The sequence below is a fragment of the Sphaerodactylus townsendi genome, linkage group LG09 (genome assembly GCF_021028975.2).
Source record: "Sphaerodactylus townsendi isolate TG3544 linkage group LG09, MPM_Stown_v2.3, whole genome shotgun sequence".
Classification (NCBI taxonomy): domain Eukaryota; kingdom Metazoa; phylum Chordata; class Lepidosauria; order Squamata; family Sphaerodactylidae; genus Sphaerodactylus; species Sphaerodactylus townsendi.
The window spans coordinates 40300762-40328587 of NC_059433.1; the positions used below are offsets into that span (position 1 = coordinate 40300762).

A 27826-nucleotide genomic window follows, 5' to 3' on the forward strand; every position below is an offset into this window, starting at 1 on the left:
GAGAAATAGGAGACCAACCCTCGAGTTTTCAAAACACGACCTGATTCAACGCAAGATCAAAACTCAACTGATAGTGGCCCTGATGAGGGCAGAAAGGCAGGGTATAAATTTTGTAAACAATAATGTAAGTAATACCTATTACTTACATTAGCCAGTTGCTGCACAAAGGGGTCAGATATCAGAGTCAAAGACATTGTGGCTTAAAATGGAAAGAAGCGCCAAATGGAAGAATTTTGTGACACAAATGGGCAGGTGATATGATAGGCCTTTTCTGACTTTCACAATTCAGTGACAAATAACCCCATCCTAAGAGGGGAGGCAATCGTATTGTGGAAGCAGCCCACGCTAGTGAATTTGCCCTCCTTAGGGTACTTACCCTGGCAGAGAGGCAGACATGCCAGTGGGCAGCTGTCGTGGTGCCCAACATTTATGTCAGCGCTCTCACACTGTCGCTAGCTGCATTGGCACAGTGGGGGCATGATGGGGGGGCAGGGGGGTCTCAGGGGTAGTCAATGTTAGTCAGCTTCCACCCCAGGTTTGTGGCAGTTATGCTGTGGCTCCAGCTACTGGACTATTCCACGCTTTTGGGTGGCATAAGTCCATTGAGCCCAGTGGAGGGCGCTATTTGATGGTGGGTTTTTTTCCTTTGTTGTTTGCCTCCCCATGCTGCCAGAAAGCCCTCTTGAAGGCGGTGGGGTGGTGGCATTGCAGTGCCATTTCCTGCTGCAAGGACTCTGGATGGGGCTGAAAAACAATTATTTTTTTTGGTTGCTAGGTTTCAAGCTGCTGCCACTTGTCTGTAATCTTTAATATTATCATCAACCAAGCTGAAAGACAATAATACATTATCTCAAAACTTTAAAAGTTACTTACTAAAAATTCATCCCGGATAAAAAACTTTGCTCTTGTAACTTTGGGATCTTCTCCTGCATCTGGTGTTGCTGTTATAAACATGAAAAAAGAACATGATTTATTAAGGAGAGCTAGACCAAATGGGTTGGGGGGGGGGGGGGCAGGGGACCCAAAGACCATTTACTAGTTTCTGTCTATGGAAGATTCATGGCTGATATTCTTGGAATGCAAGGCCATTACTTAGATAAAACTAGACAACTGTCTTTAAATGCTTGTTAGCTAGAATCTCCAGAACAGCAATAAACCTTACAGGGTCTTCAGGCATATTGGATTCTACAGTTTTCCAATATTCTGGCTTTAATATGCATATATCACAATCTTATTTTGCCATGTGGTGACTATTTCACATGTGAACACATAGGTGAGCTAGGTATTGCTGCAACATGTTAATATTTAAGAGGAGACACAGAATCTGCTCTTGGGTTAGCTAATGTGGCTGCATGGAATGTTCACTTGCTCCTGAGGAAAAAACAGTTTGCAGTCCAGCTTCTGCAGGGGAAAGGAAATTTGTCAAAATTGATTAGGTTCAAAATGTCGCACAACAGATGACGGAGGACTAATGAAAGGTCATGAGAATTAGTAAATCTAAGGGCCCAGAAGCAAAGAGGCTGATGGAATAGGCAACAGGCTGAGAAAGAAAAACTTTTAGGAAGGATAGTGGGAGCAAGCATGGCCACTAAGGCAGAAGGGGTGTAAATCAGAGAGGGGGATCTAAAAACAATTTAGGATTGGGAGGGCTTATCTGTATAGGGAGAAAGAACTGCTAGGGATACTGGTCAAGTATAAAGCTCAACACTGACACCATCCCCTCCTCTGAAGGAGGGTGGGTCTTCTTTCTAACATCACACTGAGTATCTCCAAAATCCAGTTTGAAGTTGGCCATGAGTGTACCCCCACCCCTTCTGTATTCAACAATTGAGAGAGAGAAGGGGCTCATTAGTTAGGTCAGCTGAAAAGGCTACTGCCATACAATGCTGAAAATGGGGACAAGGATGTGTAGTTCTTCTCACTGGGGTTACTGCTGCTCAAGCAGAAGTACCTGTAATGTCACCAATCATGTCAGTTTCAAAACTCAGCAATAAGCACACCAATCACTGTGGCTTCTGCTTCTCCTCCCTCCCTGCAGGTTTACATCTGCTGTCTTGGGATATTATGTTGGATCCAGATACAGGAACCACCTGTTTACTGATAGATGCTTTTCTAGCCTGGATATATTAATTTCCATTTGGGCAGAGAAGAGCTGGAAGGCACCACACCATCCTCAGGGCCTCAGTACTCTATGCAGGGCTTTTGTGTGAGTATGCTTGCCTAGAGGGAGAGGGATTGCTACCCGTTGGCAAGGGAATTTGAAGGTCAAGTGACTAGATGTTTTAAGGAGACAGACAACAGGCAGTAGTCTGACAAACAGAAACTCAAGGAGGAGACACAGAACAGTAAGGAACAGATCTTTCCTTTTTCTTCTCTTTTGCAGTCCCAAGCATCACCCTAAAAGCTGCTCCTGAGTATTAGGAGACCCCTGAAAACAATATGAGTTGCAGCACATATGAGGTATAGCTATAGCGGGACAGCTGTAGATGAGCCAGTATTCTCATTTTTTATTTTTAAATTAGAAAAGGTGCACATATACAGAGATCTTGAATTTTATACATAATGGATATATACAATCTGATCAACATCTTTGGAGTATAAACTATCTAATTGAGGATAGAAGTTGTTTACTTGACTAATTAATTTGGTTCTTCCATTTGTTTAATAAAGGTTTCCCATAATACATCAGTCTCTCTCGTGTAAAGCAGTGACCCGTATGCATTTAAGATACTTCATCAGTTTTATAAAACTCAGAACTGTATATTAGGAAAGTTCCTTTTCTTCCAGAATCTGGGAAAAACAATTTTAGCTACTGTTACTAAATTTAAAACCACCACTTGATATCTCTCATGAAACACATTTAAGTAGCAATATTTTGGGGCTAAAATTAACCTCAAAGTCTAAGTCCTCCTTCAGTATCTATTATTGTTTTCCAGAGGTTTTTTGCATGGCCACATTTCCACCCTAAGTATACAAAGTCTACTTTTGGACATTTGCAATATCAACGCAAGTTTGATGCAGATTTATATATTTTAGATAATCTTTGTCATATAAAATAACACTGGTGAAAGAGAGGAACCCACTGGAAAAAAAAACAAGTTCCATACTGAGCTGGCAATTCCTAAGGTCACAATGATGGCCAAGAACCAACTGATGGTGGGAATGAAAACTGATTTGAACTAACTAGCCAGTTATTTCGCTGCAAGCTTTGACTACTGAGTGTAAGAATAGATCTTTTAAAAATGAACATATTTTTGAGTAGATACATGGGCTCTTTACTTTCATTTGTGTGTGATGTTTAAAATTTTTATTTAAAGAATCAGAATATAGGAATCAAGAGAAGCAATAATGATGCCCATTTGAATCGTACTATGGTTAAAAATCTTACCATCTTCAGGTACAGTGTAACGTACAAACTCTGGAAAATAATCTTCAATTTTAGACTTTCCTGCCAAGACTTTCTCAGCCAGCATGTCTTGTTTGTTCAAGAATAAAATGATAGATATTGTCCGTAACCACCTGCAAAGACCAAAAGAAATTTCAGTACCATATCATAAAAATGTAAGAACCGACTTACAGTATCACGTCAAAATCTGCAATATTATGTATAAGTGGGAGACCTGCAAATACTTGTGGAGGACATTTAATTCCTCCCTTCTCCAGTATTTCCTCTTTCCCTTCCCTGAAAGTCCACATAGTCATCTCCCATTTTTCTGCTTCCTTCCTGTATCAGTTGACCTGATTTATTTTCTCTCCTGTCTTTGGCTTTCCGTCCCCACTGACAGTATCCCCCTAGGGCAGGGGTAGGGAACCTTTAACACTCAAAGAGCCATCTGGACCCGTTTTCCATGGAAAAAGAAAACACTTGGAGCCGCAAATAATTTTTGACATTTAAAATAAAGATAACACTGTATATATGTAGGGTTTTTTTTTTTACCTTTTACTCCACTTATTCTGAGAAGTGCATGGATGCGCCCGCCCTGCTGCCTGCAGGGCGGGCAAGGATGAAGCCGGCAGCTCGGCCTCACCGGCCGCCGGGAAAGCGCCTGCCCCGCTCCAACACGGCAGGCGAGAGGGGAAGCCCGCGGCGTGGCCCAGCCGACCGTGGGCAGTTTGTACTCCCGCCCTACTGCCTGCAGGGCGGGCAAGGATGGGGCCGGTGGCTCGGCTCATGGAGCCACAGTGCAAGGGCAGAAGAGCCGCATGCGGCTCTCGAGCCGCAGGTTCCCTACCCCTGCCTTAGGGAAACTTTGGCCCAGTTGTGAAGCAGAGAACCCAAAAGGTCTTGTGGGGAGCACATTTAATTAATTTGTATCCTGCTCTTCTATATAATGTGGATCCAAAGCAGCTTACATTATTCTGAGACTGTGACTGGTTCAAAATCATTCAGTGAGCTTCCACAGCAGAAGGAGGATTCTAACCTGGATTTCCCAGATAGTAGTCTGAAACTCTAACCATTACATAACACTGGCTTTTGTGGGGTAACTGATGATGAACAGTAGCAGGCAGCCAGGTGGGATGAGTCATGTAAGTTGAATGGTAGTAAATTGCCCAGTGCAGATTTTAAGGCTGGCCCCAAATGTCTCTCAAAAGTCAAAACAGTCCTACAAAAATGTCTCCTTGTCCCACTACCTATTCATGACAGAAACCAAGGCTTAAACACTGTTATAGATGCCCAACAATGATCACTGAGGGCATATTCTTTTTAAAACTAAAGGTACTCTTCCTATCATTTGGTGAGGGGGAGTTAACCTGGCGATGCTTTTTTTCGATTTCAGATTCTTCTGTAAACCTGTGGCATATCTGAGATTTGTACAAAGATCAGTATTGTCTATCCATGGTCCCAATCTCTAGATTTAAATATCCACAGATGGGCCAGGCTAAGAATTACATATACTTCTTCTAAAGTTTTATGGCTGTTTGTACACCTATCTTTCATGAATCTATCAAAGGGATTTAACAATCAAAGGAGGCCCTTTTAAATAATTCAGTACCAAAACTGCATTGTCCAAATAGATGGGATAATCTCTAGATGCAATGGTTAAAATTAGAATTGATTTAATAAAAGATTTCCATATAAATCCCCCAAGCGCTGGAAACTATCATTGTTTCACCACGTGAATATTTGCTTTATTTATTTGTTTACTTCACTTATACCCCAGCTTTGTCCCCAATGGGGGGGTCTCAAAGCACATTGAATTGTACTTTTCCCTTCCATTTTGTCCTACAATACCTCTGTGATGTAGGTTAGGCTAACTGTGTATAACTACTTCAAGGTGACCCAGGAAATTTCTATGGCAGAACAGGAACTAGAACCTGGGTCTCCCAGATCCTAGTCAGACACTCAACACTACACCAGACTGAATATAGATTTGTTATCGACACCAACATTGTACCTGTTGTTCCAGATACTTTTGAAGAGGTCCAAAGACTCACGTAGTCTGTTTGTGTTATTGTCTTCCCTTATGACCATGTTGTAGCTGCTACAGGCCACGACAAAGATGATAGCAGTGACATCTAGGGGAGATTGCATAACAGAATAAATATAAGGAGGGTTTTTTTTGCACAAGTAAGGATAACGCTGTTTAACTAAACAGATTTTCTGGTGGTAAATACAAAAACAATCCAGGCTATGCAAAGAAAATGGTGATGATCACATAAGATTAATAAACTTTTTTTTTGTTATCATAGCCAATGTAGCTTACCTACATCCTTTTCAACTTTGGGAATACTTGGATGTAGCCAAATGGAGAAAAAGGGAACCTGAGAAAACTAACTAGATAATATTGTCCCAAATTTGGCTTCTTGACTCTGAACTTCGTGCCGCAACTATAACTACTCTCCATTATTATTAAATTATAAAGACTACTGTGATGACCTCATACTTGTGGACATTTTTCCCTCCAAAAGACAATTAGTCTGTCCCCTCAGGAACTGAGAAGTCCTTACTTAATGAGTGTAGCATATAAGTGATGTTATTAAGTTATACACATCTTGTCCCACCCTTAAATTAAAATATATTTGTTCGATAGGAGGCCCTTTTAAATAATTCAGTACCAAAAATTCAGTACCAATAATTCAGTTCGATAAAATTGGGCTTTCCCCCCTCTGTCCTAAGGACCTTCCACAGAAAGCTACAAAAATGAATTGGCACTAGTGGCTTTTGAACAGTTAAAAAAAAAGGAACTAGAAAAAATTATTAAAATGAAGTTGTACGGAGCTGTCACAAAGAGAAAACATGTAAGTTTCAATATCAGGCACTTATTTACAGTGGTGTTATTGTTTCAATTTAGACACTGTTACAAGACTTGGATACATTTCTCACCTGGCAAGATGTTACAAGTAACTTAACATACAGAAAGCTTTCAAATGCTGGCAAGTTTTCCTTAGGAAATTATATTTCTATTTAGATCTGGTGTGCCTTCAGACACCAGAGTTGTCAGAACTCATTCACCTATAGATAGAGTGAATACTTTTACTCCAAGGTAAAAATATTTATTTATTTATTTATTTATTTATTTATTTAGATTTAGATTTAGATTTATAAACCGCCCCATCCCCAAGGGGCTCTTGTTTGACCTAACACCAGACTACGGATAATCCACCAGATAATTGTTCCCTATTCACACAGATTATGAACAGGATTTTCCCTTCTGACTCAGAAAAATCTCATCCCTCTTTGGATACTGACTGAATTAGAAGCTTCACTGCCTCTCCTTTTCAGCATATCTTTCCCAAAGATAAACAAAATCCCTGAGTGTGTCTGTGTTAAACTGGATCAAGGAACACAGATCAGACCAGCCCTCAGAAAGCAAAGCTTTCAGCCAAGAGTACAGTGTTGTTCACTCAACCTCTGCTTCTCAAAAAACTCTCTCCCAACTGTCTTTTTGTTCAAATTAACCACCTGTTGTGATTCACTGGCACTCTCACTTCCAGCCAATCAGAAACTATCTCTCTCTCTTCTGATTCTATTGTTAACTCTTTATATTCAGGGTTGATCTGCTTAGTTACATATTATCAAAGTACTAGAATTTATCACAACTACCACATTTTGCTGCTGCTTTTCAGCTTTTTAAAGGGCCTTTGTGGCATTAGATGTTTGATCAACAATTAGTTTTTGTTTCATAATGGCATCCATTTTGTGCTTCTTCTTCCCAGAAGGCTAAGGGTGCAAAATGTTTCTAGGCATACCTTGTGTTCACTGAAGTTGTTTGAGCATTCAACCAAAGATAGAGACAAGAGGTTTTCCCCCCTGTCCATTCTTTGTTTAAAATTCAGCCCAATGAAGAGTTCTGTGCACTACGCTATATTGGTTGGTCTTAAAAAGTATTCCTTGGCTTACTCAGCTTAGTGTAAAACATCTATTATGTCGACACTATCATTCTAAGAGTGTATATGAAATATGAAAATAGTACTCACCATTAAAACATTGGATCCATTTTCTTCTTTCATCCCTCTGACCACCTACATCAAACATGCTGTTGAAAAGCCAGAGGGAATCTTTTAGCATGCATAAGGAAAGTCACACTTTACATGCTATACTGTACTTCTCCAGTTCCAAATGAAACAGAAGTAAATATTGCACGAAAGCAAAAGAGATACTCCCTTTGGCTCTCTGCATATACTCCTACATTCCTACACTGGCCGCAAAATACAGAAAAGCTGCATTCCTGAGGAGGTATTAATAGGCAATAGGACCAAAGGGAAAGAGAGAAAATAGTTATCAAAGAAGATTATTTCTGGCTAGGGGTGCAAATTGATATGTATGCATACGAACTCAATCAGCTGAAGTAGTTAAAGAAAGTATACCAGGATTCTAGTTCTATAGCAGTTCACAGAAAACAGAGATTTTTACACATTTAAGAAATTATTCACAGCTTTGAAAACACAGTTTAAAATACAGTTATGTTAATATATACTTGATCCTTAAGACTTTGAGAAGAATATTCTCCAGTACAACCCCCCCCCCCCACACACACACAACTGAGGAGTTGGAAGTGTGACAATAGTTTATTGGGGACAATTTTACTGCAGCCAGTTTTTTAGTGATAACAATACTCTACAAGCTAATTAAATAACCTACATGCTACTTAAAATTCCATTTGTAAGAACTGTATTAGTTCAGTAAGAGGAGAACGTAAAATATCAAAACCTGGATTTCAGGTTACAGTGTTACAAAGCAACATACTTTTTCTCCTCAGTTTTCTTCATATGAAGTCACGAAAATATTTCCAATGAAGTGTGAAAGATCAAGTATTTTTTGACAGTACTGTTTGCCAAACAATAAACATAGTTTAGAAGTACATAAACATCAAAGCAGAGGCATATTGGGGGAAAGTAATGCCCGAGGACAATACCTCCTCTGGGCACTTCCCTCCCTGTGCCCGCCTGCGCTCAGGCGCATGGCTCGGGGGCGGCGCGGATGGGCACTCGGGGGCGGCGCGGATGGGCACTGCAGAAAGCTGGTTCCTGGGCTGCATGCTGCTGAGCCCCGCCCCCACCCTCACTGCAGGCTGACTCCTCCCCTTCTCCTCCCCAACAAAAGCTGGCCTGCATGGAGGCCAGGGGGCAGGGCTTGGAGAAGTGGGACCAGCCACCAAACTTCACCCCCACCTCCCTGAATGCTGGCTCCTGCCATCCCCAGGGCCTGGAGAGGGCAAAAGGTGGCCTGCATGGTGGCTCGGGGGGAGGGCTCAGGGGGGCTGCCCACAGCAGGCAGCCCAGAAGCTGGCCTGCTGCTGCAGCACCCACCCTAGCCACCTCAACGGCAGCAGGCTGGCTCTTTCTTTAGCCCCCCCCCCCCGCACCAATCCAGCACTTCCGAGCTGGGTCAGCACAGGGGAGGAGGGGGGTGGGTGGGGGCAATTTTGCGCCCCACCATTGTGCCTGGGGTCATTTGACCCCCTGTTCCCGTGGGTGGTATGCCACTGCATCAAAGTCCTGTATATGAGATAAACAATAATGTTATCCTATAAAACTCCAAGCTATTTTCTCCTTTGGAGTAAAGGTCAATTGTGTTGCATCATACAAGGACCAGGGGCCTGAATACATTACTCCTACAATAAAAAAGATAATTTGGTTGTCTTCGAATTATCAGTGTTACAAAAAGATATACAGATTATTACTTACTGAAAGTTTACTTTATCTACTTGAAATCTTGTTTCAAAAATTCCAGATGTCAGAACCCTGCATCTCAAGAGGTCCTGAAAAACAAGAAACAGAATCAGATAAGAACTCATGGGGGCATCTCGTTTTCTTCTTCCCAAGTATTTCCTCTTCCCCTTCCTGAAAACCCAATACCCTCTCTGTTTCCTGCTCTTTCATCTCCTTCACAATCAGCAGCCAAATCTTTACCAGAGTCTTGTATTCATATTTCCCTCCTTTCTTAATCATGGCAGCTTCTCCCTGGGATAAGTCTAGATAAGTTATACAATGCTGCCTGTTGGGCTAAGCCCAGCTGCATGGTGGGAAACCCAAAAGAACTTGTAAGGGACACCTCATTTCCCCAATTATCCTCCTCCTATATTATTTCCCTCCTCCTGGCAACTCACATATCCTCACTTTTCCCTGCTTCCTTCTCTCCTTCTCACCCTACATTTTATCTGCTCTTCTTTTATAGCTATAATTATTTATTTACTGCATTTATACCCTGTACTTCCCCACAATGGTCACCCAAAGCAGCTTACTTCCTTCTCCATTTATATTCACAAAAATCCTGTGAGGAAGATTAAATTGAGAGTATATCATGGGCTCAAGGTCACCCAACAAGATTCTACAGTAAAGTAAAGATCTGAACCTAGGTATCCCAGATCCTAGTCTAAAACTCTAACTACCACACCACACTGGCTTTTGTGGGGTGACTACAGAAGAGCAGGAGTAAGCAGCAGGGCATGGGTGAGTCATGGAATTCTTGTGGTATCAAGTCACTTGGTGCATGCTGCAGGGCCTCCCCTAAGGTGTTCTCCCTTGAAGGCCAAATCAGCCATGGAAAGGGCAGAAACCAAGGCTTGAAGGCAGGCAGTAATACTGTGGTTAGCTAGAAATGGCCACAGAAGGCATTAGTTTCTTAAAGTTACAGACACTGCTTCTGTTATTTTGGTCTCTTTGGTAAACTGGAGGACTGGGAAACCTCCAACTAAGTTATTTGCTCAGATCAAGCAAATTTTAGAAAAGGGCAAAATGCACTCAACCACTGATTGATTCTACACCACCCTGCCTCACAATGTATAAAGCACCTACTAAACATCTGCAGCATTTGTGGACTTAGAAGCTGCATTAAATCATTAAACAGGAACAACCTTTGGTTGAAGCTGACTGTTACAAAGATCAAGTGATTACTATTCTTGATGCTGGTACTCCACAGCATATTATTATGGTCAGCAGCAGCAGCAGCATTTAAAACATTATTTAACTATACAAGCAGTATTTAACTTTACAAGAATTCAGGGGCTTACAGTGAAAACAGCAACAAAACTTAATAAAATATATAAAACTCCCCAATTTAAAATCAACAATATAAAACTACCAGTAGGCAGAACAACTGGAAAAAGTCATGTGGTAAAGCAAGAGTGGACACCTCTGGATCCCTGAGGAAATTAAAATTCTCAGGAAAGTAGAACAGGTTCACTCTGCCTCTAGTGCTTTTTAAGCTATATTTCAACATACAGTGATGAGATTATCAGTCCCTGAACTCTTTCTATCCTCCCTTGGTGAACAGAAAGTGTCTATCCTCCTGTATGCTGATGGCATGATTCTACTGTCCTTTACTTGTGTTGGCCTCATGAGGATGTGGCATAGGCGTAGCAACTTCTGTAAAGACGAATCAACTACTCTAAGACGAAGAAGATGACTTTTGGAAAGAATTCTCATATAGATAATATCTCAATAGATCAGTGTAGTAGTTTCAAGTTTCTTGAAGTAACATGTGGGTTTATGTATGTTCTAAATACATAAATACATTTTAACAGCATTTGAAATAAAGTAATGTGTAAAACTGATTTGCAGTTCCCAACTGTTCTTTCTTTTACTCACCTGATCTGTGGGAGTATAATCAGGCAAGCTGACACTGTCTATTCTTTCTAGAAAGCTGAAAGAAAACATAAGTGTTAAGCATGGAAGTTCAGTACTTCTACCATCCCAAACTTCCCCAATTAACCATCCATTATATATACTAGTTAATCTTAGAAGCAACTTCAAGTTATCAGCTGAAATGGGCAAATAATATTTTCTGTCCACAAATCACCATTTATTCAATTCTTGCTGCACTACAGGGGGCCTAACTTTCAGATGAGCAAAAACTTTTTGTAAAAGTCCATTCATTCACAATGTTGGGATCACACACCTGTGGCAAGGCATCCTTCCCCACTTTAGTTCTACATCTACAAACCCACCAATAATTTCATTATCAGAAGATAGCTACAGAACAAGGACTCAGAATACAGCCTAAGTGTAAGTAAAGAAGCACACCCCTGAGCATTTTTTCTAAGGAAAGCATAAATGCTCACAGGATTAGCCCTGATTCAGATTACCTGGATGAGCAAAACCTGTTGTCATAGCAACTAGACAGGTTGACTGCCAGGAAAAAAGATGTTGGATGAAATCTGCAATGGTTAAAATAAGAGTAGGAAGCAAGCAGGAAGGAATGCTAGTGCCTTTCTAGAGTATTCCATGTGATAATTTAGTCTGAAATTGCCAAGATTTATTCTAGATGTTTTTAGAATGAATCCTCATGTTGTTTTCTCATCTATGAAGGAAAATCCAAAGCAAAAGTATAGTGTATCAGAACAGCAAAACTTAAAGGGAAAAACCCAAACCACTATACAACGGCTACAACCAACGGAAAAAGATATGTATGCTAACACAAAAATATTTAATATACATAAATGAGGAACATACATGCAAACATTGCAGGTCTAAATCATGTCGGTCTAACCAGTGTACGATAATGTCAACAATCATCATCTTCATACATTGGTGATTTCTCATCTATCCCAGACTTGATTTGTGCTGATGTCATGTATAATTCAGCATTATCCATTTGTTTGTGAACTGACATAACAGGAGTGTCCAAAGTCTATTATCTCTTCAACTATAGGTCAATGCCTCTTTTTTTTTTAAACAACACATTCTTCCAATCTTGGATCTTGGGGTTCCCCTTAGGGGCTCAATAACCTTTGTAGCTAACATGGTGGTTCATTTAGCTTTTAAAAAATCATTATAATCACACAAAAGGATAATGAAAACAAAACAAATATTAATAAGCGTATTTTGCAGTGAAGAAAAAAGCAGTAACTAAAGCCTGCCTCCCCTCAAGATTTCTATAAGTGCTCATTGTTTGTTTTGAAGCTTCTACCAGTTTTCTGTGCTGCTTAGTCATTTACTATTCACGCCATGTAATCCAGTATACCTGACAATATTCCTGGAAAGGTGGGGGTGAAGAGAGATTTTAAGGAGTGCATTTTCCTTGCACCCCAATTTTTTTTTCATGACTGCAATTTCATAATAACATAATTATATCCATGACACAAAGCAATGAACAATCACATTTGCTATAGAAGGGAAAATGGAGTAATTAAAGCCTTTCCTGGGGGAGAAGAGAATGGATTAAAAACCCATTTAGAAAAACTAGTGCACTGGCACTGCAAGTGAACAGGAAGTAATTAATCAAGGAAGGAGCAGCAGAAACGGCTGGGAAGTAAGCTTAAAGAGACAGTTAACCGAAGGAGGACCCAGGGTGAATTGGAGCAGCTGGGATAAATAGTAGGGTCTTGATTTTGTGGGCAGGTATGCCCAATCATTAATGGGAATATAGCGCTATAATAAGCACTGTGCAGAACATCCACTTCAGTGTTGCTTGCAGCTGAATGCAGGAAAAGAATTCTTCAGCAGCACAAAAAGTCCATTCTGTTGTGAATAGGAAAATTTGGGTCCCGTATGCTAGCTATTTTAACAACATCAGCAACAACACAAAGTCTGAACGCTTTAATGTGCAGAGCTCTCTGTCTCATCTTTTTGGGCTCTAAGCAGTCATTTAGTATCATGCCTGATAAGCTGGCCCAGAGCCTTCAGCTAACATGGTGATGAGCTGAACATCTCTTCTAAATATATTCTTTGGGAATGTATATTATATTTTGTTTGCAACCAGAGCTGCAGATTTGTATCTTGCATACCAACTCTGCACAAGACACTCTTCTTTCTGCATTCATTCGCTTAAGTAAAACCACAACACTATTAACACTGACTGTCATGAAAAGAAAGCATCAGCATAAATAGATTCCAAAGACATTCCTGAAAATCCTAACAACCTTAAGTGAATGATACCTCTAAAACTACAAACATTTTTCTGGGGAGTAAGATTTCAATGGAAATCACTTCTAAGTAAGCACACATTGGATCTTGAAACAAGCTGGTTTTAAATAATCTCAGTCTCTTCGCAAATTTTTCCTGAAGATAACAAATTTGCTTTGATTTGTCTAGAATACAACAATCCACAATAGGATTAAAAAAAAAACCCAAATTGATGAGAACTATAAAATGGATGAACATTCTGGCAGGCCAATGTTATGCAAAGTAACTCCACTCTATCCAATGAAGTCTGTAGACTTAGGCCTGGTGTACACATGCAGAACAAAGAAGTGACAGAGTGCTAAGATAGTAGAACGACGAGTTGGACTTACTATGAAGGTGCCTTTTGTTCAGTGGGCCTTTGTCCTCCAACCTGGCTAGGTCACACCTCCAACTATTCAGAACAGGGCTATGCAAATTTTTTTAAGTCTTTTGGACTGTAGGGGGTTCCCCTGTCCAGTTATACAAAAGCACTGCTCCACAACTACGTACCTAATAGGCTCTCTAATTAATTCAATTCAAATGGAAATCAAGGATGATCACCTCACTGACGAGAAGATACCTTCATAGTAAGTCCAACTCGTCTTTCTACTTTGGTGTGGTTTTGGCATCGAAGCTGGTTATATGCCTAAGCTACATCTTGGGTGGGAAAGAAAGTGATAATTAGTTCACATGAGAGATATTTCTTAACATGCAGTAAGACTCTCCTTCTAAAAGCTGCTTCTGCAGACAGCTGTTGGTCAAGTCTGAAATGTCTTATGAATGTGGAGAAGGATGACCACATGGCTGGCCAAGAAATCTCCTCAACTGGTGCTCTAGATGCGAAAGCTGCCAAAGTTGCAGTTGATCTTGTAGGATGAGCAGTGATACCTCTAGAAGCTTGCAAACCTTGAGTTTCGTAAGACATCCTAATGCACAGTTTCATCCAATGAGCAATGGATGACTTTGAAGCCTTTGCTCCTTTGTGCCATAAGTGACAAATAAAGGATCTGATTGCCTGAATTCATGTGTTCTTGAGATGTAAAATTTTAGTGCCCTCCAGACATCTAAGGAGTGCCATTCCTTTTCCTTAGAATATTGGGGGTTTTGGACAGGAGGACAGTAGTATGACAGGGTCGTTCAGATGAAACTCAGACCTACCTTTAGGTATAAAAAAAGGGTCCACTCACAGAACCACTGAGTCCTCAGTGAAAATACACAATTTCCTTCTGATAGAAAGGGATCCAGTTCAGACACCCTGTGAGCAGAAGTGGTCGCCTTCCAGGATAAAACTGAAATAGCCACCTTCCCTAAAGGCTCAAAGGGTCTGTGGATAAGGCCTTTAACACCTTTCCCAGCTCCAGGCGGAAAATCGATGTATGACTGGAGCACCTATTTGAGTGACCCCTTTTAGAAACTACTTAATCAAATTGTTCCAGGCTAATGTTTTAAAACCCCTGTTACCTAGGACCGCTGCGATTGCTGAAACCTGCCTTTTAAAAAATAAAAATAAGTGCAGCAGATACATGAGTTTTCTGAATCTATCCTAAATATCCCACATTGGTTATAGCAACAAATCTTAAGATGAAAAATATTCTTCAGATACTGACATTACTATATCTATTATGTCTATCTTTAGATATACAGGTATCTTTAGCAAGTTGCCTAGGAAACTCGGCTGACACTTTCTTTGACAAGCAATCTCTAAATTTTGTTTTATGTAGGCAGAGAACTCAAATGAGAAGACTGCACTAAGGTCTCATAAATAATATCAAAAATGTTTACATTCTGCCTGATGAATCAGTTAATAAAAAAAGAATTAATAGGAGAACTTTAGCCAGTAATGTGAAATCCTCTGATTTGGGAAATTCTGAGACATGCAGTCATCATTTGCTGTGAATTTCAAACAGTTTAAAGCGTTTAACTTGGTTTAACTTGGTTTAACTTTCAGTTTACACCTCCATGTTGTTTCCCCCTATCAAAAAAGTTGCTAAAAACCTAACAAAATAATAGCTTTACAAACTATCATACAATTTTTCTCATTTATGAGAGTCTTCTTAGGAATTTTTTATGTCTGTTCCCAGCAAATTTATAGTAAATCCTCCAATTCCTAATCTGCACAGATCCCTTGCTTTGCACGTCTCTGACAGTTGCCCCAACTGCTGCCTTTTAAAAATCTCTTCCATACTCTATCTTTTTGGTCTCCTTTCTATCAGTAATTTGGGGCACTATTTGCCCTTTTGTAATCTGGACATAAATACACACAGTGGTTGCATTCAGAAAAATGCAGCATACTGCAATGGCGTTTAAAAGATTTTCTGTTCAGCCACATAAATATATTAGGTGTCTAAAGAGAAAACAAACACAAGAGGTTCAGAAGTCTAACAAATCTTTTAGGCACATGTCTCAAGCATTCAGTCACCAGCGACTTACACATTTAAAACGTGTCTAGTTTCACGCGTAACAAAACACCTTTTCAATATAAATCAATTAAACAGCCTGCAGAGGGCAGTAACAACTAAATTAAGCGAACTAACCTACAATCCCTTTGTAAAAGTGTCCAGAAGCCTGCTGCACTATTTACATTTTAATTGTTGTGCCTGGTAAGGTTAAAATACTCCTATAATCCAACTATGTTTATGTTAACATTAGTAGCTCATGTTACATTTATAGGACACAAACTTCAAACACCTCAGATGTATCAGTGCTGTATGGTGCCAAGAAAGTTCAACAGGAAAAATAACCTCCCAAATTTATTTGATGTTGTCATAAATTTCTAAAAATTCAAAATGGCTTCCAGTTTGTCACTTTGCTGAGAACTCTTGCAGTGGTGTAGGAGGTTAAGAGCTCATGTATCTAATCTGGAGGAACCGGGTTTGATTCCCAGCTCTGCCGCCTGAGCTGTGGAGGCTTATCTGGGGAATTCAGATTAGCCTGTGCACTCCCACTCATGCCAGCTGGGTGACCTTGGGCTAGTCACAGCTTCTCGGAGCTCTCTCAACCCCACCTATCTCACAGGGTGTTTGTTGTGAGGGGGGAAGGGCAAGGAGATTGTAAGCACCTTTGAGTCTCCTGCAGGAGAGAAAGGGGGGATATAAATCCAAACTCCTCCTCCTCCTCCTCCTCCTCCCAACACTATATCTTCTATTTTTGATGTTAAAAATAAAAAACGACGCTCCCACCTACTTTTTTGTTTCAAGTATTCCCAGGGATTATTGTTATCCTTTAAGGATTCCACAGACTTGCTCTTCAAATCTTGTTGACTCTTTATAACCTTCAAATCTTGTTGACTCTAATTATGAGCAGATTTATTATACAAGTTTTCTCAAATCTAATGGTGTCACTTCTGTTGTGCCTAAATATGGGATATACTGACGTCACAATAAAGTACTGAGAACTCTTCATTAACATAGGACCTCTTATACATATTTTTCTATGGCAATGAATTTTCATTTATTTTATTAGAATTAGATTCTGCCCTTTCCTGGCTATGGTCAAGCTCAGGGCACCTAACAGCTAAAATAGTTCAATGAGTTTAGAAATACAAACAGAAAGTAAAAACCTCATTCATTTTTTAATTCCAACTGGCGCCCTAAACAATTAAATATAAATGACAGGGATAACAAGTCAAGGGAGGGAGGGAGAGAAAGGGAAGGGAAGGCAGAACCAAAAAATACCAAAGCAACTGAAAAATTAAAACAAGACTAGGGAAGCCAGCTAAGATGTAATTGTCGCTGCCTCAACCATAGACCTGGCAGAACTTCTCAGTCTTGCAGGCCCAGTGGAATTGAGCCAGGTCCCACAGGCCCTGGGCCTCACTCAATAAGAGAGTTTCACCATGTTGGGGCCAGAGCTGAAGAAGCTCTTGCTCTGGTTGAGGACAGCTGGATGTTTCTTGGGCCAGGGACCACCAGTAGGTTATTGTCAGCAGAATGTAATGCTCTTGGCGGGGCGTGTATGTCAGAGTTTGTTTTGACATTCTAGCTACATCTGTTGGTGAGGAAAAGCTGCAAAATGATTGATTCTTGCCTCAAGAAGAGCCAGTTTTAGCTTTTGTGTATTTTTTCCTTTGCTGTCTGAACAAAGTGTGTGTCATATATGTGCAAAGACAGTATAAGATGATGATGCTAAGTCAGTTTCATAGCAGGGTACACTAACAATCGGCTGAAAACAGGAAAATGTAATTTTTAAAATCAAACACCAACATCAATATCTAGTTAGAAATGCTATTCAGTCAAATGTAGCTTCGATTAAAATGTCTGCCCCTGTAATCCTTTACTGACATGGGCATGAGAAGTGCCACTGGAAATCTGGAGGGCAAGCCAAAAATTTTTGGGAGAATCAGCAAACTTTCATCCGGAAAACACCACTTTTAAAATATCCTGTCATCCAGGAACAGCAAAGGACAATAACTAAATATTCTGTTGTTTGAAGAAGTGTCTAAATTCCTTGGGGATTGTAGCAAGTCGGAGTAGCGGGAATGAGCATTGAAATATTTTTGTCAGGAAAACCCCCAGTCAGCCCAGTCGTCTTCACAATGGCAGTATGTACGTATTTGAGGAATGCCTGAGGACTACTTCCCATACCAGGTTTCCTCTTACACCACCAAGCACAGCTGTGAAAGAGCCCAAAGAAATATTTTGTTACTGGCTTACCAGTGCTTGGTACTATTTTAAGTTAGTGGAGCATTGTGATGGTGTTTCTAAGGTACCATCTTCCCTGCCATGGTAAAATTTGCTTATAACCTCTTCCTCTCTTTTAATACCAAGGATGGGAACAGAAATTGAACACAAGGTAAAGATTTATTTTACAATGAGAAGGTAAGCTGTGAATGTTCATATAAATGAAACCTATTCAGAGATATATATAGTTTCTTAATAGTATGTATATACTGTGGGAGTGAAGTCCAGTAACTGTCAGGTACCCCTGAGGTTGCTTTAACCACTGAGATGACTGCTAGAGCCTCTTTAAACTACAGGCCATACCCTGCCCCATAGCTTTTCAGTTACCTAGGAAGACTATAAGATCCATATAATAATGTGTGCCACACTAGGCCACCACTCTAAACAGCCCACTTCCACATGGAAGACTGGAAACACGGCAACTATCTGCCGAAGAAGCCTCTAAGCCTACTCTGACTCAAACAAAAGTTAAATATCTTAACCTTCAAGTGGGCTTTGATATAACAACCAACAAGATTCACCCTAACTGGCCAAAACTGCCATGCTTAACAGACCTGGAAGCAAGGTCAACAAGAAATTTGGCTATATAGATCAGAAATGCACAGTCACTCTATACAAACATCTACCACCAGGTAAGCATTAATAAGCAAATTCAAATACAGTGTATCTATGGAGAATGGCTTCAGTTTCATCGAAAAGGCATAGCAAAATAATTAAAAGAATCCCTGTGTAATATATTTTATTAAAACCACCCACAATGTGGACTTGTACACTATCAGTGCAATCCTAAGAACACTTTATTCAGAGTAAGCCCAGCTGAAAAGATCTGAGTAGGATTCTGAGTAGACCTGCATAGTGCAGTACTACATGTTATATTTTGGCATTGCATTCTTTCTGTTTTTGGATCTTACACTTTTCTCTAACACTAAAATGGCTAACATAAGAAGGTTTCGTATGACATTGACTGCTCCAGCTCAGTATCATCTACTCTGACTGGCAGTAGGTCTGCAGGGCATCAGGCAGAGAAAGGTCCTTCCCAGTACCTGGTACTTGAGAACTTTAAAATGGAGAACTGAACCTGGGACTTCATCATGTAAACCACCAATGCACCTCAAAAGAACATATGCAAAAAAAGTTTGTGCAGTTTTTGTAAAATTTGTTCTCTTTAAACCAAATATAATAGTTTCCAAACTACTTCTTGTCCTTTACTCAAAGCCCCCCGCCCAACAATAAAGCTGTCATTGACAGAAGTGTGGTTTGGGGGAGATCTGTTTTCTGGTTAACTTTAGTAAATGTACATTTTAGCCAAACAAATATTTTTGGTTTGTGGGTCTGATCATTAATCCAAGTCTTAAGACAAACAACTGGTTAAGATTTATATTGAGAGAACTGTCATTTACACAGAGAGATTAGCAGATTCCCACGGTATTGAGGTTAAAATTTGTATCCCCAGCAGAACTGTTCACATGGAATTCTGTTTTCTGTTGTCAGCATACATCATTTCCAAATACAAAAAAGGAAGGGAGAGAGGAAGGGGAAAGGCCATTTTGTAATATTTTGCGGTAGCCATATAAGTCAGCTGATCAAAAAACAAAAGCAAGAACTATTTAATGGTGTCTCCAATGTACATTTAAACTGAGGGGGAGGGGGTTGCAGTCTGCTTATGTTTATTTGGCTAAAATTTCTAAGTAATTCAAAACATTAAATATATTGGAATCAATGAATGATAACAAACTAGATGGGGTAGAACTTTCCTTAAAGGAGCAGGTTTGTACCTTGGGAGTGATCCTGGTCCCAGTCCTCTTTTTAAAAAATAAAGTGGCAGCTTTGGGCAGCTTTAGTCTTTTACTAGCTTCATCTTTTTTGTTTGTTTGTTTTTGGTAACATCTAGATTAGATTACTGTAATGTACTGTGCTACTGGATTACTCCAATGTACTGTCCCTGAAGACTTTAGGGAAGCTACAGTTGGTATAAAATGCTGTGGCCTAGAATATTGGGTTGTAGGGACTATGTCATTCCAGTCTTGTCCAATCTACACTGGCTCCCAGTGCTTCCTAGGCCCAATTCAAGGTGCTGGATTTGATCTTTAAAACTCTATATAACTCGAGACCAGCACATCTTAAGGACAGCCTTCTCTCATACGTCCTTGTCTCTTCTAGTTCTCTTCAGAGGCCCTGCTGTGGTGCCAAAACTTTGGAAGATTAGAATGTCTCCCTCTATTGTTATCTTCTACCACTAGGTGAAGACTTTTTGTTTTGTTAATATATCACCAGCAACTTTATTGGCCCTCCTCCCCAGTTATGTTTGTATGTTTATATTTCTATTGATTTTTTTTAATTTTAAACCTGCTTTTATTTGGGTTGAAAAGAGGCACAAAAGTGTTTCAAATAAATAAAATAACGAAGTGACTTTTTTTACAAAAAGCCTAAAATAGTTCTATGGTAGCACAGCAGGGAAAATGGCATCCATGAGAGGCCTGGGGAAGGAAAATGTTGCTAATTTAGGCAGGAACTTGGACAATATGCATTTTTCTGTCCTCGTAATACACTTGAACTGCTCTCTTCCCAAAAGCTTTGCACACAGTTTGGTTTGGGCATGAGCATACTAAGAATGGAGCATGCTCAGACCATGACATCACGGGAATGTTCTCCCCAAAGGACAATCTTGAAACAGAAAAAAGACTCCATGATTAAGAACTCCAGAAGAGTGCTTCACAGGAAAGAGGAAAGAGGCAGGGGTGCTACAAGGTCAGCAAGGAATAGAACAGGGTTTGCAGTGGTTTTGTCTTTGTTTCTATTACCTTGATGTCACTTTGATGAAGGCATTGCTGGTTTTGTAAGTATATTCTGCCAGAAATATTAATACAAGTGGGTTTATGAAGTTCATTGCAGGTGTACTATTTGTGTCTGGAAAGATCTGGCACAACAGGACTGCTTCCCTGCCAAACCTTTTGCAAACCACCACCAAATGCATTCATAAGCAGTCAGCACATCAGACTTCTATGGTGAATGAAAAGTTTCTGCAGCCTTCCTATATACTATTCCAGCACTATACCATTTGGTCAAGGAATACAAGACCTGAGCATAGTAGGAACAACAGATGGGGATACTGGAGGCGTGCACAGACCTCCCATTTCCCATAACGGCTTCCTATGGGTGTTAAGCCTGAACTGCAAGGAGGAGGAAGCAGTAAAATACATGTATCCTGTATGAAGCCTTACATGGTATGCCCTCAGTAGATTGAAGTGAGCCCATCAAACATAAAAAAAAGTGAAGCCTGGCTGTGGTAATACTTAATTATTGTCAATTATTTTTAAGAGTTTCAAATACTTTTTTGGAAAGAAAAACTTTGGCGTACATTTTGGTAAATTAAATCCACAAAATCTTATGGATCACTTATTACATAAATAACAAATTGTCAGTTAACTTCCACACGATGATTTATTCTCTCTGGAAAGTGATCATGGGTTGAATCCAGGCTAAGTTTTATGTTAATGGTAGGCACGTGTCAGAATAGAACTTTTCTGCCTTGCTACAAAGTCCACCGAGCTCCCCCAAATAGTGTTCTTGGGGACAAAAGATAACTCTAGAAACCTCAATTACAGGAGGGAGGCAAATTTTCCATTGACAGAAGTCTCCATGAATGGAAAATGAAATACATTAAAAAACATAAAACCCCAAACTTAAAATTACTTCTCAGGACGGCTAGTAAACTTAACCAAATGCCATCCTAAATAATACTTTCTTCAACTGCCTCCTAAATATTGAATGTGAGGGGGTCATGTGCACTTCCCTTGGGGAGACAGTTCCATAATCATGGAGCTGCTGCTAAAAAAATGTCCCCTGTTGTGTGTCCACCAGACAAGCCTATTTGGTTGATGGCACAGTAAGGATGTTCTCTTCGTGTGATCTTAATTCAGGGACAGGAACATATGGGAGAAGGCAGTCCTTCAGGCACCCCGGTCCTAAGCCATGTGGGGCTTTGAAGAACAAAACCAACATCTTGAATTGGGCTCAGGATTAGACCAGCAGCCATTTTAATTGCTCTAGTATCTGGGACACATGCTTCTGGCAGCTGGCCCCAACCAGCAGTTTATCCCCTACATCTCAGCTCTGGAAAGGGTAATTTAATCCATCTTCCAATCAATGCTACGTTAGAAGACCAAAATACATGAAATTGCAAGTGCAGCAGGAAGCTACATTTTCATTGATACTGTTTGCAGATTTACCAGAAGTGTGAGATGTGTTGTCAGAGGTAAAAACACTGATCACCTATCATCTAAACGGGAGTGGGTAAGTATTTTGAGTTGGATTTCTTGTCTGCCTTTCAACTTTGGTTGTATATATCGTCCAGATAATTAGACAGCTATACTTAAGGATATCAGTGCTTAATCTTGTAATCCGACAGACCTTAACTGGATGGCAGATAATCCTCTTTTAATACCATCCTAGAGAATTTATTCATGTAACAACTCTTCAGAAAACAGTCTTCCAAAATAATTGCTTGAATAGAAGTAATTAGGTTTGAAAATTTAGTATACAAATGTTTATAATCTAGAATATATATGTATCCACAATAAACAGTCCATTCTGCTTAATTTAATTATCGATGGCTATCATATTTCCATTTTTTTAAAAAGCCCTCTACTGTAAAACCTCTTTCACTAATTTAAATAAAATGATCACAAAGACATCAAGCTGAAAGGGACCCAAAGGCTTTCTAATTCAGTGCCATGCTAACTGGGAGAAGTATACACTTGTCTCTCTCACAGTTCTCTAGAAACTTCCCATTCAGGCACCAAGCAGAGAAAGATCTACTAAACTTTTGCAAAGTTGCTATATTATGCTCCTTCAGACAAACACTCTGGAAGCCCAAAGATTCCCCCCACCCCCCAGTTAGGTTTGCTAGTGAGTTTGGGAGCCTTCCTCAGCAAAATGGCTTGGCTTACTTTTGAAGTCAACTGGAGTTGCCTGTCAACAAATGCATAAGTCAATAAACTGGTTTGTACTGAGAATTCAAAGTATACTGCTGTGAGTTTCATGATAGAAAAAAGGCAAATGAAGACTGGATGTGAGTCAGAACCTTAATGTAATGTCCACTTCCCAAATCTCTTCAAGATTCCCTACCCCACCAACAAATATTTTTGTATGTGTTCCAACTCCAGATTACTCAAAACTTTGTGCCCAGGAATTAATTAATTCAAACTTGGTGGCAAATCTCCCCTTTCAGTATGGTGATGACCTCAAATGCAGCATATTTCTGAGGAAAAGTTAAAATGTGTATTTGGAATCTAAACTTGCTCCGTGTCTCTGGTGACCCCAGAGCCTGGAGTACAAGCCAAGCCCCCCCCCCCCCCCGCCCCTTACCTCCTCAACTGTCGTCAAGATAGCACCCTGTTCACTTTGAATGACATGGCACAGAGAATGGAGCAGTTTTCTATCTCATTCTCCACCCTTTTCATGGTTTAAGGCAAGAGAATAACAGAGCGTTAGGAATGAGCTTTTACGCACAGTGATCTCTATTTCATCTTCTGCCATTAAATTGTGTACACATTTTCTAGTGGTTGTATAAAATTATGCATAAATTCTGCCTGGTACAATATAAGTAAATTTTAGTTTGTTTCAGCATTCTTCAGAGGGATACAAGAACACTTTCAAAAATGGCAATTTGGGAATTCTTTCTACTTGCTAAGAGCTGACAGAAGCCTCTGGAAAGCTACAGGAAACCGTCTAAATCGATCCAGTTCTGAAACAGCGATGCCACAACCACATATTATTGCAGACCAAACCCACGAGGCAGCCAGGCTAACAATTCAATGGGAGAAGCTAACAAACTTAGTAACGAGCATTAGGTAACAATATTTCAGCAACATCTATAGCTACCATCAAAAATCTGCTAGAACACATGGATACTGAAATGTTCACATGAAGACAACAAAGAAGGACATCTACCATTCCAGGAAGGATATTCCAGAGCCTTGAAATAACAATGAGGAAGACCCTCTCCCATCCCTTAACTATTCTAACCTCCCTGACGCGTTGTACAACTGAATAAAGTTGTAGAGTAGCCAAAATATAGCCTGGGCAGAAGCGTTCACCTACATTTCTACATCAAACTATTTTTTAAGTCATTTTCATTTAGAGAGCTACTCTGTATTATAGAATTATAGAGCTGGAAGGGACCACAAGGGCCATCCAGTCCAACCCATTGCCATGCAGGAACACACAATCAAAGCACTCCCAACATATGGCCATCCAGCTTCTGTTTAAAAACCTCCAAAGAAGGAGTGGTGAGGGTGATCCAGGGGCATTGCCAACTTTGGTTGGATTCCAGCGCCATTTCGGCCTGAGAATACCCACTTTTTGCTGTGCAAACCTAAGCAACAAAAAGGGAATCCCCAGGAGAGGCAATGGGCTTCCCCAGGAAAGAGGAGGTTTTTCTCTCTCTCTCACCTGAAACTCACATGATTGACTCTTTGGAGGCAATGCCACATGCCATCCATGGCCACCACTCTACCACTCCCCCTTCCCAGGATTGGGTATAATTCATACCACTCCTCTGCTTTAACACCTGGGTTGGGTCCTGCCATCGTCACATTTAGTTCTATCCTTTCTGAAATGATTTTAACAAAGAGAACTCACCCCCCAAAATGCTGCTAATCTATTTTAATGGTCAGAATTTGGGTTTAATGAAACTTGCTAATTTTGCGAGTTTTTTCATTAGACTCAGGTTGCAAACACTTCTTGCTTGCCTATGTGAACTACAGCAAGCAGGAGCATCCAATCCTCACCGCCTTCCCTCCACCATTATGGTGGATTCCACAGGCAGCCGCCATTAGAGGGGATACTGTAATAGGTGGCTACTAAGCCATGCAGGTAGGTGCGGGGGGGGGGGGGGTGGCTTCTCCAGGGAATGGATTCTTAGGGGTGGATTCTCGGGTGGGGGAGGAGAACCTCAGTTTCATGGTTTGCACTGAAACACAATGTTTCTGTGTGAACCATGCTGCCTTCTGCTTCCAGGATCCCAGGCTGCAGAACAGCAGAAATGGGTTGCTGCCTGTGTGGAAAAGGCCTTAGTGAAGTCTTTGGAACCATGGACAGACTGTATAAATTATGGTAATGCATGTCCTAATGTATGTCTTGAGTTATTTCCTTGGATATGTAGCCACTGATTTCAAGTTGGAACCAACAATTTTCCTGTGTTGGCTATATGTAGACAATTATATGATTCGCTGAAATATCCCAAAAATTAAAATATAAGACTGAATCAACAACAATTCTAAACAAATAATGTATTTTTTTTTGCAACAGGTTACCTGGCTTTTAACTACTTGTGCTTTCTATTCACTCCTCAGTAGATCCATGATTGACAGCATTTGTTTCCATGGCAACCCTCAATCCACAGATTTTAGCCCCTTCTGGCCTACTGTTATTTAATATCAACATTACTGAGCTATTAAAATCTGCAAGCATATTTTTCATTTCTTTTAAAAACCATTCTTCAAAATCTGTTTCCATCTTGGAAATGATCATCTTGAAAAAAAAAAGAAAAGTCATAGAATTCAGTGACATTTCATTTAGGTTGCCATTGTATGATTGAGCCAAAAAATAAAATGTAAGATAAAGCAGTTGCTTAATTTTTCCTCTGGAGAATTACCAAAGCCACCCACCATCCCTTCAACATGTCAGATTTAGCTATTTATTTTAACATTAATTTTAACATACATTTTGAAAAGGGGATTTGCAGGGGCAAAATTAATTGACGGTTCTTCTAATTTTGCTACATTAGCTGCTTTAAGGTGAACAAAAGTAAACAAAAATGTGTGTTTGTGTATTTGTCTATGAAAGAGAGGTGAGGGTTGCCAGCCTCCAGGTGGGCCCTGGAGTTCACCCTGAATTCCAATTGATATCAAACCTATAGATATCAGTTCCCCTGAAGAAAATGGCAGCTTTGGAGGGTAAATTTTCTATGACATCACATCCCTGCTGAGCTCCCTTCCCTCCCCAGGCAACATCCCCAAATATCCAGAAATTTCCCAACCTGGAATTGGCAACCATGCATAAAGTGTGCACCATACTTCATTTCCAGATACTAAACAGAAATGTTCATGTACCCACTGTCCCTATTCTAAGAGTTCACAGAAGAAAGGGGTAATTTTACATCAAAGAAACAGATTCTCTGTTTATAGCAGATACATTACACATTCCAAACAGATATTAAAATCTTGCCAATTAAATGCACATGGAAAAGGACATGTTTAAGGACTTTCTGAATGAATAACAAAAACAAATTTATGAAGAAAAGATGGGATGATCAACTACGTATTTCTAGTTCATTTGCTTCTGGTAAGACAACCTGCAATGAAGAAATAGCATTGTGACAATTCATCAGTAAAATTCCCAAATTATGTGGAAGTCTGTGCAACATAGCCAATATAGAGAGCTGGAGAAATTTAAATAAGACTACTGGGAAGAATAGCTTTCCTTTTCTCAGTATTTCATAAAGACAGACTACTCTTATACAATTAAAATAGGAAGAAAACAACTCACATACTTTTGGGCATGTAATTAGAAAAAAATGACAGCTTATAAATTATATAGTTAATATAATTGAATGGAAACATTATTTCTCCAGTATTTTCATATGCCATCATCCTAATGAAGATTTGTAAAGATTCAGGCAGATGAGTTTGGATAATGTTTTTTGAAAAATGTTTATAGATTTAAAAGTGCAGTTGTGATTACTACTATAAATCTAAACATAAATTTCTACAAATATTTCCCAGATCCTGAAAATGAAGTTCATATATTATTATCATTTATCCATAATATATTCAGCTTTCCCCCCTTCAATACCTTTTCAGTACAATATAGCAAAAATATTGTTAATAATTCATATTTATAATTTCAACAACCTCCTCTTCTGCTCCCTTTTTTTTTTTGAGAATAATATAAATAGTATGCTTTCTGTTTGTCTTGAAAATGTTTGGTTAGTCTATTGTTCACATAATTTGTTAAATTTGCCATTACTGCATATTTTGCTAGTTTGCTTTCCCAATCCTCCCAGTATGGACACTTTTTTGCTTTCTATGTTGTTGCAAATATAACTCTGGCTGCCATTATCATATAGTCAAACAATTTTTCCAAGAATTTTGGAATATTTTGAGGCAAATGCCCAACAGCATGCTCTTAGCTTCCACAGCAAATTTAATTTTTAAGATTACCTGGATTTTAGCATATATCTCTTTCCAACTTTTTTTGGTCTTTTTGCGAATCTACCACATATGATAAAGGAGGCTGTCCACCCCTTTGAATTTCCAATAGTTCTCATTATAGTTTATCTTAGAATCATGGAATAGTAGAATTGGAAGAGACCACAAGGGTCATCAGGTCCAACCCCCTGCCATGCAGGAACACACAATCAAAGAACTCCTGACATATGATAATCCAGCCTATGTTTAAGAACCTCCAAAGAAGGAGATTCTACCACTCTCTGAGGCAGTAAATTCCACCGTCGAACAGTCCTGACAGTCAGAAAGTTCTTCCTAATGTTTAGGTGGAATCTCTTTTTCTGTACCTTGAATTTATTACTCTGTGTCCTAGTCTTCGAGCAGAAAACAAGCTTGCAAGTTCTTCAACATAACATCCCTTCAAATATTTAAACATAGCTATCATGTCACCCCTTCACTTCTCCAGACTAAACATCCCCAGCTCCCTAAGACTCTCTTTGTAGGGCATGGATTCCAGACCTTTTACCATTGTGGTTGCCCTACTCTGGACACATTCCAGTTTGTCAATATCCTTCTCAAATTGCGATGCCC

The 27826-nt window shown here is 39.8% G+C and overlaps 1 protein-coding gene across 2 annotated transcripts in view; it reads right to left on the minus strand.

The window, feature by feature from the left end:
• GNAL (G protein subunit alpha L) overlaps positions 1-27826 on the minus strand; it is a 156336-nt gene that overhangs the window by 5135 nt on the left and 123375 nt on the right. For both annotated transcript variants that reach the window (XM_048507207.1, XM_048507208.1), the window contains exons 6-11: positions 11032-11086; positions 9130-9203; positions 7420-7478; positions 5397-5517; positions 3389-3519; positions 874-941 (exon numbers count right to left, since the gene is read on the minus strand). In XM_048507207.1, coding sequence (XP_048363164.1) covers positions 874-941; positions 3389-3519; positions 5397-5517; positions 7420-7478; positions 9130-9203; positions 11032-11086 — 508 coding nt within the window. The remainder of the gene's footprint in view (positions 1-873; positions 942-3388; positions 3520-5396; positions 5518-7419; positions 7479-9129; positions 9204-11031; positions 11087-27826) is intronic.